Genomic DNA, 13,130 nt, shown 5'->3' with positions numbered 1-13,130 from the left:
AAGATGCTCCCCAGCTCTTAAACTAAAGGGTCTGGAGCAAACCAAAATTAGCTTATGCTGGATGGTAATAGTTTTCTTCAAGTCATGAAAATGTATCCCTTAGTTATGGTCTTAGGCTAGCAAAAAAGAACACTCTTCTGGCTATAAAGGATACTTTGGTGGGGAGAAAACTCCGAAAGCTACTTGAAAGGTCAAGGTCAACTTCTTGTCAAGTAGAGGTACTAATTCTGAGTGGTACCCACTTAAGAGGTGGGTGCTCTTTGGCTGTCCTCCGGATTCATGACATAATTTCAGTGTATGTGAAAACTGCCTGGGGGCTGCAGCCTCCGTGAAGGTCACATGACAAACACAAGTTGCTGAGTAACTAGCATCGTGGGCCCAGGTGGCTCAGCCAGGACAGGAACCTATGAGGACATTGGGCTGCTGTGACCTGTGGAGCCCTCACAGCTTCATTCTGGAAAAACCTTGAGGGTTGATCTCTAAATGTTCTTTCCACTCCCAAAACAATGCTTCAAGCTACCTTTCAAATGATGTAAAGAAGGTGAAGTTTTAATAAGTGCTGATCAAAACCAGAGCCCTTCTTGGTCTCAGCACAGTTCTGACAGGCACAGGCAAAAGGTGTGGGGCGTGGGACTGTAACCCTGAGCTTTCTGCGGAGTGGCAATAGAGGTTTCACCTGAGCACACGGGATTATGGAAAGTCACTTGCAATTTAGTGGCTAAGGGTTCAGCTGATTCTCAGAGAATCTGAAGCAGCACAAGAGTCTGCTGAGACACGCTCCCGCCCGGCTGCTCCTCTGGAGAGCTGGCCAAGTGGTCCTACTTGTAGGTTGCCCCAGGTCCTGCATGTCACGCTGTCCTGTACTTAAACTGTCACACTTGGCCGTTGCTCAATGCTCTCCTCATCCCCAGCTTTCACTCTCACTAGCCTCTCACAGTACAATGGAAGGAACATGCACTTATAAGTTCATGGAGACCTGAGTCCCAATCCTACCTCTTCTACTCACTCAGTTGTGGGGTAACTCTGGAGAAGTTATTTAACTATGATGGGCCTTAGTCTTTCCATCTGCTAAATGGAAGTAAGAATAGCTCCCCCGGGAGCCTTTAGGCTGTGCGTCCAAGCCTCTGCAAGCAGGTGTCTGGTCTCCTGTTTCCTCCCCAGTCATGTGACTGCTCCTTCCTAGAGTCACCCCACTCCCCTGTTTTCCCCAGCTCCATCCTGCTCTGCTCTCTCCCACATAGTTCCACCCCTTTCTCGCCATCACTACATGTTGTAATCTTATTTTGCCTCCAAAGTTCAACTCAGTGACCACCTCTAGGGAGTGCTGGCACCCCAAAGCACTTGATCTCTGTGCTCCCTACCATGGGATGTGTTCCCCTGCCATCTGCCATCTGCCCTCTGTCCCCTACAAGGCTAGGTCTACAGCATGATCGCTAGGTGCTTGGCTAATATTTGTTCAATGAAAACATGTGTGAACACAGGATCAAAAGGGGTGCTCACTTTCATGAATACAGCGCTTCAGCCACTGCTCTAAATGAAAACAACGATCAGAGAGGAAAACAGCCAGGGTCAGAATGTGAGGTGCACTCCATGGGGTGAGAAAAAGCATCTACAGCTGCAAGAGCCCAGGTTATGTGGGGAAGGCAGCATAGGGGAAAAGCGACAAAGCCCAGGGCTGGGCCAGCAGCTCCAGCCTCAGCCTGGACACAGCGCCAACCTGCAGACACGGAGAGCGTCCTGTGCGTCGAATCAGACTTTTGGGATAAAAGAAATCGGACGGAGAACGATGGAAGTTTGGTAGCTGCGTGAGACATGGAAAAGGGAAGAACGAACAAAGAAATAACCTCAATGCAGAAATACTGTAGAAACGAAAAGTAACAGCAAATCTTAGGGAAAAGCTAGTAAGTGCCTAGAGGTGTGACCTTAGTTGACGTGTGCATTTTGGGGTCCCATGTTTCAAAGCATGGCCTGTAAGTTACGGTATGTTCCTACACTCTGGCAGTGCTTTCCACTAACTGGGGCTCAGACCTTCTATAGAAAGAAAAGGGAGAAGCCACTGAAGGCACTGAGAGTCGTTCGTAAGGGTCTGTTATTACAACGCCCCACAGTTTCTTAAATATCAAGAATGTGGATTACTCAGTGGGGCTGTTGAAAGAGTCTTAAAACATTTTCATTTTGCTATGGTAACTGACTAATGGGACACACAGCGAAAGGCCTGGAAAGCCTGGTCTGGGATTTGTGATCTGGAGACACACCCTGAAAAACACCCAAGATTTATTCCCTTTTTTCAAAACCTATTTCCTCCTAGGTCCCACTGGAGCCAGCACGTACCCCACTCGGGGCACCATGGAGCCTTCCCTCTCTGAGGTGTGCCACTCTCCTCACGCCTGGGCATCCCACAGGTGAGTGACAGCTGCTGACCTCCCAAGTGGTAAATGTTGGCATTAGGAGAAGAGTTTTGGAATTCTCTGGAAAACTGCATGAAAGGAAGAAAACAATAGCTCCTCTTGGCCAGAAAGAGTGGATGGATTTGTTGTTTTTATAAGCTTATACAGCGTTCCTCAAGATGTGATCAGGAGAGTTGATTTAAAAAAAAGAAATCACGTTAGTAACAGGTTCTGCAATTCAAGCAACCCTGACAGAGAAAAGATGCATTCCAGTCTATCTGGCCTTGTTAGCATTCTTCTCGTTTCCCAAAAGACTTCCACCAGGATGAAGGAAAAATGATTATTCGGAAAACAGCAATGAAAATGGTACTACAGACAGTCTGAATTTCTAACTCCTTGGGTGGTTTCTGGCTAGCAACCCAAGCTATGCTGTAAAGTCTATTCTTATGATAAAAGTGACTATTAGCTTCGATGTTCCAGTATTTTTAAAGATAATTTTCCAAGCATCCTTGGTTTCCCAAAAACCCAGGGTCAAGGGTCCAGACAAGCGAGAATCCCAGTGGGAGGCTGTCTGGTTGGTGGCAGGGTGCTGTGCTCACTCAGGTTGAAGCTGTAGGTTGAAACAGAGACCCAAACTCTCCTCATACTGGTGACAAATTCCTCTCCAATTTGCCTTGTGCTTTCTTCAGTTATTCTGACAAAACGTGGTTCTATCCCCTCCACTTAAAGCATACCACACCCATTGTGAATTCCAGGCCAACTGCTTTGATTCAGAATCTCAACCAAGGGAAGAGATTACAAGATATCCAAAGGGCAACCTCCCTCTGATCTTATGGATGCGAGCAGAGGAGGAAAAAATTAAAAAGTAAAGGAATAAAAGCTCTAGGGAGCATGTGGGTTTCACTGAGGGGAAAAAAGGAAAATAAAAGTTGTCCCTTCTGGGTGGCAGAAGGACTGGAAGTGGTCAGAGCCAATGGGTCCCACAGACATTCCTGCAGCTGAGGTCAAGTCAACCTTCACAAATGACAGGCCATTTCATGACACCCTAGATCTGGCCTCCCAGATCTAGGGAGTGGCCACACTTTCCCTTTAGACACCAAGAGGAACACCGTCAGATTCCTGTTTTCCCTTGGGTGCCAGTAAGTTGAAGACATGCAGGGACTCTCAGCTGGGTCCAGGGTGACTATGCCTCTAAAATACTTCAAAACGCAGGGGGAAACCCTTTGTTTCTGAATCAAGGATTTCTTGTCTGGAGGGACTCTGAGAATTTAGAACAGGAGAAGGCTTGAGAAGTGGGAGGGGAGAAGGGCCTATTTATTTGTGTGCTCAATATTCCAAAGAACCACTAAATCACTTCCGTGTTATCCAAGGGTTAAGCTAGGAAACCACCCAGGACACTTGTTTACACGAACACGTCTGGCTCATCACCATCTTCCCCAAAGGTCTGATGACAAATCATCAGTTCTTGGAGGTGGAGGCTCTTGGTGAACTCGGCCTGAAGAGGTTAGCCAAATGCACCACGCAGAGCTGGCGCAGAGAGGTGCATTAGGGACTGAGGAGCAAATGGCCTGGCCAGGAGGGCGCCAGATGTTGGACTAGACGTTGAATTGTTTTCTCACTTCTGTGGGGCTTGACTTCTTCCCTCTACTGCCTTCCTTTGAAGCTGACTAACGAGGCAAGACTCACTTTATCCAACACAGGCATTTGGAACAAAAGCCATCATCAAAGCAAGGTAGGAAAGGCCCTCTTTCCCTGGTCACAGAACCTAGCAGTTGTTTGTTGTTGGAAAAAAGTCACCCAACATCCAGCCCCAGAGTGCCCATGAGGGCCTGGCATCGCAGTTCTCAATGGCGCTTACCCGGAGCTTTTCCTCAGTCTTGGTAGATTGCTTACAGTCGGGGTGCCAAACGGTGGAGCCTGGAAGACATGAGACACCGCTAAGTAAAGGCAGTGGACAGAAGCTCAGTGGAGAGACCTCAGTCCAGCCTCCACCCCACTGCTCTATACCAGGGGAGAGTTAAAGCCCCACCCTAGTGAAGCCTGACATCCGAAGCTCCTGCTGAACCCTCATCGAGCCTGAGCACATTCTATAAAGGTCATAATTCTTGACCACAGAAACTACTAACTGGGCACTGGAGGATTTTGATTTGAGACATTTAGTTCTTGAATGGGTGGTGGTGTCTTTTTAACCCTACCATTGTCCTTTGAAAGTAAAGTCTGTGTGCTTACCACAGGCTGCATTTAATTTTAGAAATGTAAGCATAAGCCATGTTTATAGAACATCAAAACCACCAAGCAATTTAATTAGAGAAAGTAAATCAAACCAGATCATCTCTCTCCAGAAGCAAGAGTCACTGAGCATTTCGTTGATGAAAGAAATTACACGGCCATCCACACAGATGGGAATTTGAGATTGAAAGTTATGACACAAATCTGAAAGTTCCTGTTAACTTTCAATCTTTTAATTAACTAAAAAAAGTCTTTTATTTTAAACTAGTTAAGTTTCTTTCTTTTTTTTTGGTCCTGGGTTAGTACCTTATTTTCTGAAAACATGCAGGATTTTCAAGAATGGAACCAAGATCACAGAACTAAGCAAAAAGCTTATATCCAATAGGCAGCTCTCATCTCGTAAGAAGCCAATGCCTGCCAGTAAGATCCCATGTACCCAGATGTGTGTCATTTATGATTACAGGTCAGACCTGTAGTCAGTCCTATGTTCACATGCAGGGATGCTTAAATATGAGGGTGGGCAGAAGAACTTAAAGGAGCACTTATAACTTATGGAAGTTTAGTTACAAAGCTGAAATCAGTGAGTTAATGATACAAATCTAATTAAGTCTCTGTATATGAGATATCTACATTTCATTGTTTAAATCTTTTCTCTTCAAGTAGCAAGCTGTTAAGTCTTGCAAAAGCACCAAATTAAAGTAAAATAACTTATGAACTACTTCATGCTACTGAATTAAAATGATGCTATGGAGAATATATTTTATAACAGAATAGTACCTTATTACTCTTAAACTTTCATTTCTATCTAGTTTAACCAGGGCCAAAAAAAAAAAAAAAAAAAAGAAACTGAACATTGGAGAAATAAAAACCAGGCAGACACACAGACCCTCTGAGGTCAGCTACAAGCACAGGAATTCCCCTTAATGAGGAGGGGCGAGGGGTCGGGGTGGACCCAGGAAGGCCCTGCAGAGCTGGAGACCTCGGCAACTCCAGGTCAGTACAGAGTTATGTTGTCCTCCAGAGAGCAGTGCACAAAAACGATGACTTTAACATCAGAGGCCGGGAAGATGGAAGTTGCTCTTTCTTAAAGGATGTGCTGAGACAGCCGGCAAGGGGGACCGAAGCCCAGCTCCACACGGAGCTACAACAGTGCGCGGAATTCAGAATGTGGCCCGTCTGACAGTTGTTTATATGCAGCACGAATGCGTGGTGTTTGTGCACAGCTTGACAGCCGCTCTCTGTTCAGCTTCCAGAGCCGTGTGAACGTGCAGAAGTGCACCAAAAACCTGAGCGTCCAGTCCCAGCAGATGCAGGCTGACGTGTACCGGGCCTTTGTTTTTGAGAGCTATAATTGACTTACTAAAATCTAAAACAAAGCCTGGTGTCCAAATGGAGACTAAATGTGCTGGAAATGCAGTGATGCCTGTCCACTGCTTCTGTAGGTGACTTCTTGCCCCTGGGATAAGGTGTATTATAAAGCCACAGGAGAAATACAGATTCAGGTGCCTGGCGGGTGGTCTTTCTTGCCTTGAAAATCCAGTGGTTATTTTAATCATCATTTTTCAGAGCAATCATGCTAAAGCTAAAAGGATGTTTGGGTTATCAATTTCTCATACAGCAGTATTTTGAGATGAGAGTAGCCAAGGTTTTGATTAAATATTCAAGCATCATTTCTGTAGATTTTCCTTAGTTGCATAAAAACAAAAATGAGTGCAAAGCAAACCACTGATTAAAAATACAGAAGGTTTCATGCAAAGAGAAAGAAGAAATGACAAGCCAAGGCAGCCGAGACCTAATAATTACCAAAAGGAGCAGCAAGCAATAGCTGCTACGGTTCTTGCTAATTTTACTGATCAGCCCTTGTCTGATTAATGATTCTTTTTTCCAGCTAAAAATAGCAAAATGCTTGCACAGCTGGTGCTGTTTGACTGGAAGACAATCCTCCCCAAAAGTGTCTCTGAGAAGCTTCAGAATTTTAGAGGAGATAAAAACTAACCGCAACCAAACACTGAGAAAATTTCTCCAAATCATTCTCATTAAAAAAAAAAAAAAATCTAATGACCCTGATGTGTGCTTCCTTGCCAACAGGAATGTCTCCATATCTCTTCCTGAGGCTTTGGGTGTGTTCTCCCTCATTCTCTCAATGTGAGAACTTCACCATCTTGATGAGATGAAATAAAGGTGATGAAATTTGCCAAGTATGAGACTCTTTCTTCTCAAAGCCTGGATAAAAGCAGCCCTGGAGGCCTCAATAAGAAGAAAAGAAAAGAAATTCCCCTCCCAGATAGTGGCTAAAAGAAAAAAGACAACATGGGCTTCCAGGAAGCAGCATTTCTAGAACATTCTCTATCTTTTGATCATAGTCTTCCAAGGATATTCCTGGGAGGGCTGGGAGAGGTCTGCCGCTGGTGTCCTCTTGCCTTCCATCTCCATAGCACTGGGCCCATCCGCTCATTCCAGCAGCAGCACATTCACTGGTAAACAGCCCCCACCCCGGCTCACTGCCAGCGCATCAACTGCTTGGCTGATTAATACTAAGTGGTGAGGTAACATTTGGCCACATTCATTTTGGATCTGGGTAGCAGCTAATGAAATGCCTCCTTCCCTAAAAACTATCAATCAAACCCACTCAACAAGGTTTCCTTTTTCTCAGGTGGGGAGAAATGATTGGACTCTTGAGTCCAGCTTACCTTGAAGATACATTTCCTCTCCTTCTGTGAACATCTGGTTGCATCTGCTGCATCGTGCACAGCTGGGGTGGTAATGTTTGTCACCTGCCTGCGAGAGAAGAGGCGGGAACTATTTAGTCTATTTCTTGTCACTACTCCCAGTCTCTGTTGGGGAGCTGGGAGGAAGGGAAGGAGCTGAGGCAGGAAAAATGATTGTCCAGTTGACCAAACTTTCTACACCACCAGCCCTAGAAGCTAAAGCCAACCCCAGTGGAAATGCGAGGAGCTCAAACAATTTGCAGACTTCCACCAAGGTTATTCTGCATTGTTGTTGTTCTACCCAATGTAGCAAGGCAAGAAAAAGAAGTGCACATGTCACTGAAAAAAGAACTTGTGCCTGCCTCAATGAGGCCGACTTGCTCCTTGGGGGTTCTGGCTTCCATTTCTTTCCTGCTCTGAGATTCCCTGGATGGCTGACAGTCCACACCACATGCCTGAGATGAGTCCACTCCATCTTCCAAAGAGCTCCAATTCACAAGCATTAACACCTGAATTGATAGTGGGAGCTAATATTGGTTTGTCCTAAAGCAATAAAAAAAGGGTCCCTACATCTCGAAAGCTCTGGATTTTTTAGCTAAAGAGTATGAAAATAAAATCTTCCAGCTTATAGCAAGATGAAAACCCAAGTAAAAGTCAAAACCCACTACTTTTATTTCCAAAGGAGCCCAATTTCTCTTAGGACACTCTGTGGCTGAAGTCGTAGATTTTTTCTGGAAAGCCCATCTGACTGGGGGGCTCTGCATTATTCATGGGCACGTCACATCCCTAAAGATGACAGATGCCACCACAGCAGGTGTTGACTTTCCTCAAGCAAAATGTCACCGGACACTGGAGCAATTCTCTAGACAGGTGCCAAGTCACATTAGAGTCACATATGACAAAATGAAATCCTTTCATTCATAGTTTAGCAAAAAAACCTCACCAACTGAAGATTATCAAATGTATGCTATGGTTCAACTGTCTGATCAGTCAACTGTGAACACTTTTTTTTTTTTTACACTAACCACGTGCAAGGAAGTACTGAGAGCCCAAATCAGAAGTGGCTGTAACCTGCACCTGTGTGAAATTTCACTCAGAAACTAGAGGTCAGGTACTGACTCAGTTCTCACACACTCCTGTAGAAACTACAAAAGCCACTTAGAATCCAGTATGTGTAATGGTATCGGCCACTCAAGATAATCAAGTAGAAAAAACTGAAGTCATTTAAAAGCAGAAGTCAGGACTAAAACAGTCATAGGGGTGCCTGCCAGAAAATTCACGAAGATGGGTACAGGGCCATTCATAAGAGAGGTCTATGAGTGAGGTTCACGATGCTTTCCAGACACCCGCCTGGTCCTCAGGATAAGCACTGGAGAGTGACTGCATTACATGAACTGTCATATAAAGGTGAAGGGGATACACCAAGATCCTCGTGACAAGGCTTTGCTTGGAAATCATCACTGGCAAAGTCTGTGCTAAGAAACAAGACATGATAACACCAGGGGCGTCAGTCTTGGCACAGGCACTTGTTCACCTCACCATGCTGAACATGTCAAGAAACTCAGCCCTTCAAGTCTGTTTTTATTTATTTATTTTTTTAACAGAGCAAGCCAGGGAGAGGGAGGGGGCAGGTGTTGAAGGGACCAGGGGCCCTCCTTTGCCCCGGAGGTGACCCACATTGCACGACCTCTCCTCACCCGCCTGCTGCTCCCCTCAGCAGTGTACTTCTGGATGAAACCCTTTGTTTGCAGGAACAGAGTAGTTCTCAAAATGTCTTGTAGACATAGGAGGCAGAGAAAGGGGTACAAAACCTGGAATCAAGAGATTGGGTATCATTCCTTAACATTACCCATGAGTCCTCAATTTCTTTCTGCTTACCCTCTCCAAGCCCTGGCCCCTCATCTTTAAAATGTGAAGGGCTGAACAAGACTATGTCAAGCCCAAGCTAGCTGTCAAATTCCATGTTTCTATGTGAAATCTCTTACCTCCACAATCTTGGAGAACAACTTCACCAGAAAAGCAATTTGGATAGGAATGGGGTGTAACTAGCAAGTCAACAGTGCCCCTGACCCATGAGGAATTCAGTGCCCAGACGAGGCCCCAAGTCACAGTACAGGCCACCGGGAGGAGAAAAGACTAAGTAGCTAAGCTTCACTTTGGAGCAGATAACTTGCTCAGCTTCTAGGCATTCGCTGTCCTTCCCCACTCCTCTTTCCTCTCTTGTCTAGGAGTACTCTTCTCCCAACACAAGCCCAAGGGATGTGGGATGGCCGCCGAAGCCAGCCTTTGAGCATTTATAGCTTAGGCCTGCCTACTTCCAAAGAGGACTTGCGGATGCTTATCAGAGAAGGCCATCATCTCTAAACAATTGAACAAAAACCTCAGAGGAAAAGAAAAATCAAAAGATCCCAGAACTCAGGGAAACATACTTGCTGTGATCTGAGTTTCTTAGATGAAGACAAAAGGGAAAATGGGTCATAAAAGTCTCGCTGGGAAAAAAATGGCCACATCCAAAGGTGGCCAGGCAGGGAAGGCTTCCTGGTTTTAAATTAGTAACTGTCATCGCTGAAGGGCCAGAGGGCCTGGTTCTGTGCCAGGCACTGTACCCGGACTTGCTGTGACTGGTCTCACAAGAGCCCTGTGACGCAGGTGCTAGTTTACAGCTTGGTCTGCAGGCAAAGCAACCGCAGCTCAAGGTGAACAATTTGCCTAAAGCCCTCATGCTTCCAAAAAGCAGAGCTGGGCTGAGTCCGGGTCACGTGGTCCAGGTCTACTCCACTCAACTGCCACCTAAGGGCGTGACAGGGACTCTCGTCCAGGAACCTGAGCTCTGGAATAGGAAAACCTCCCACTCACCTCACTTAGGGGTGGAAACATCCAAGCAGTGGCTTCTTATAGACCCCCTTGAGAAAAACCAAGGATGTAGCATGAAAGAGAACTGACGTCAGTTGCAAAGGGGAAATAGATGATGGAGGTTCAGGTTTGTAGTTATTCTTTTAAGTTCTAATTTGATTCAAGGATGGTCTTTACAACACCCCAAAGAATAAACAGATTGCTTTTCCGCCCTGGAGACATGCAAGCACAGTTCTGGCTGGTAGTGATTTCAAATTACAGCCATGCAAACATATAGAGGATAGTGTGTTGGTTAAGATTAGGAGTTGCCCTATTTTATGGTGTAAGAGTAAACTCAGTGGTCCTCAGGGCCCAGGAATCAGCTTTAAAAAAAAAAAAAAAAGTCGTGAAATGAGCCTATGCAGATCATCACAAATTGGGGAAACTCCAGTCTGGGTGGTGCTCAAACCCCAAATTTGATGGTAGACAAGGAAGTCAGAAGGGGTGAAGGGTCATGGGTGGGGAGTGAGAGGCAGACACATGCAAATCTCCTGTGCTGCTCCTGCAGGAAGGCGATGTGGGGTTGATTCAGCCTTCCTTGCATTCACCACTTGCCCTTGAAGTGGTAGAGCCTTCCAATGTGACTGGACTGACTTGCTCTCCCAAGCTGAGCCACCTGTTCCAGGAGGTGGTGCAGTACCCTCACGCATCGGATAAAGAGGGTGTGCCTAGCCCCAGGTTTGCATCCTGAGCAAAGGAGAACAAATCAGTCACGAAGCCCAGAGGGCTCTGAGCAAGTCTGCGCAAGGCCAGCCACAAAGACCAGGGCATCCTGCAGCCCGCATCTGCTCCAAACCCACGTCCTGGGTCAGAGGGAGGGGCTACGGATTGTCCTCCCCTGTGAAAACACTGTTGCCTTGCCACGCTCTGGGTCCCTTTGGCCAGCAGGTTAAAGTACAGAACGGAGCACTAGCTTCTTTCAGTGGGGAGTGAACACGTATACAAGTGGCAGCATCTAACTCAGCATAAATGCACACTGGCTCTTCATGGATCTTCTCTGCTTTCACATCTAAGGAATTAAGTGCGAAAACTTGTAAGCAGGCTTGTACCCTAACAGGGCTAGATAAAAGCTATTGGTAATGTGTACTTCTCAAACCAGCCTCTATTGATCAGTGCAATCTCTACCAAAATTCCAGACACACTGTAGACCACTGACAAGTTGATCTTTCACTTTTTGTGAATGCAAAGGGCCTAAAAGCGTCAAACATTTTTGAAGAAGGTCAGATAAATTCATGGACTTAAACTAACTGAGTGCAAAACTTACTGTAGTGCTACAATTAGTCAGGCCATCATGCTACTGGTATTGGAAAGGATGCAGAAGTCAGTGGAACTGAAGAAAGAGTTCCAAAATAAACCCACACATTTATGGTTATTTGGTTTTCAAGAAAGTGCCAAGGCAGTCCGATGGGACAGGGTTAGTCTCGCTGATAAATGATGACAAGACAACTGCATCACCATGTCCTGTCAAACCCCTATTTCCCACCACAAACAAAATCTAGGATCATAAACCTAAAGGCTAAAACCATAAAATTTCTGACAAAAACACAGGAGAATATCTTTGTGACCTTTGTTTAGGCAAACATTTCTTAGCTATTATTCAAAAGTATAGTCCAGAAAAGAAAAAAAGATAAACTGGATGTCATCAAGATGAACCTTTTTTTTTCTTTAAAAGGTGCCAATAAGAGGGCCCTTCCTGGTGGCACAGTGGGTTGGAGTGCTGCACTGTGAAGCTAAGCCAAGCTGTGGCTGCTTCAGTGCGAGTTCGATCCCAGCCCTAGAGGTGACCCACATGGCGCAGCAGACCTCTCCTGTCTCACCCACTGCTCCCCTCAGCAGTGCACTTCATTGATCTGTCTGTTCTGCTCCCCATTCTGTTTCTGGTGAATCTTCTCACCACCCCTGCACCTCTGGCTTGTACCCCATTTCTGTATGCATAAATAAATAAAATCTTTTAAAAAATGCATCAATAAGAAAATGGAAAACTTGCCAGAGGCTTGAAGAAATGTCTGCAAGTCATACATATCTAAAATACATAAACTATTACAACTTAACAATCAGAAGTCAAGCAACTCAATTTAATAAATGTGTAAAATATTTAAGTAGACACTTCATTAAAGGAAATAAGTACATGGCAATGTTTTAAACACCATTAGTCATTCAAACATCATTTTAGTAAGTCAATAAAATTAAAACCACAATGAAATACACTACACACCAACCACAACAGCTGAAATTAAAAAAAACTGACCACACCGAGTTTTCAGGAGGATGAGGAGAAAGTGAAACCTTCCTCCACTGCTGGTCAGAACGCTAAACAGTGGAGCTACTTTGGTAACCTCTTTGGCAGTTTTTCAAAAAGCAAAACACAAATAAACCAAGGGATCCAGCATTTCTAGTCCTGGAATCCAACTCTCAGAAATGATAATGTATATCCACCCACAGACTCATGCAAAACTTCAAGGCAATGTTATTCCTAAAACACCACTTTGGAAACAGGCCAAATGACTCAGTTGGCGATGAGATAAACAAAATGTGGAAGATTCAAATAATGAAGTATTGCTCAGAACAAATTAAATTAGATGCGAACAAATTACTGATATATGCAGCGGCATAGAAGAACCGCAACATAAAGTGGAAGAAACCAGACACAAAAGAGAGTGTATCATAGGACTCCGTTTACATGAAATTTCTAGAAAAGGCAAAATGAAAGAGATTGCACATAACCCATGTCTGTTGTGAATGGGGATGAGGTAGGATTGGGAGCAGGATTGACGGCGAGCAGGCAGTTTGGGGTGATGGAAACTGCTTTGTTGTGAGGGCTGCAGGACTGTATATAATGTAAGAAAAATAACCAAACTGTCTGGTTACAATGGGCAAATTTTATGGTATATAAACTTTTCCTCATTAGACATGA

General features: G+C 45.0%; 1 protein-coding gene across 7 annotated transcripts in view; it reads right to left on the bottom strand.

The window, feature by feature from the left end:
• Positions 1–13,130, bottom strand: part of ABLIM1 (actin binding LIM protein 1) — a 241,769-nt gene that overhangs the window by 36,358 nt on the left and 192,281 nt on the right. For all 7 annotated transcript variants that reach the window (XM_012723613.1, XM_012723611.1, XM_012723615.1 and 4 more), the window contains exons 7-8: positions 7,307–7,394; positions 4,246–4,304 (exon numbers count right to left, since the gene is read on the bottom strand). In XM_012723613.1, the coding sequence (XP_012579067.1) occupies positions 4,246–4,304; positions 7,307–7,394 (147 nt within the window). The remainder of the gene's footprint in view (positions 1–4,245; positions 4,305–7,306; positions 7,395–13,130) is intronic.

The sequence above is a fragment of the Condylura cristata genome, unplaced genomic scaffold (assembly GCF_000260355.1).
Source record: "Condylura cristata isolate star-nosed mole 26May11 unplaced genomic scaffold, ConCri1.0 scaffold00011, whole genome shotgun sequence".
NCBI lineage: Eukaryota > Metazoa > Chordata > Mammalia > Eulipotyphla > Talpidae > Condylura > Condylura cristata.
Note: the sequence above shows the minus strand (reverse complement) of the source record. Positions and strands in the feature narration are given on the sequence as shown.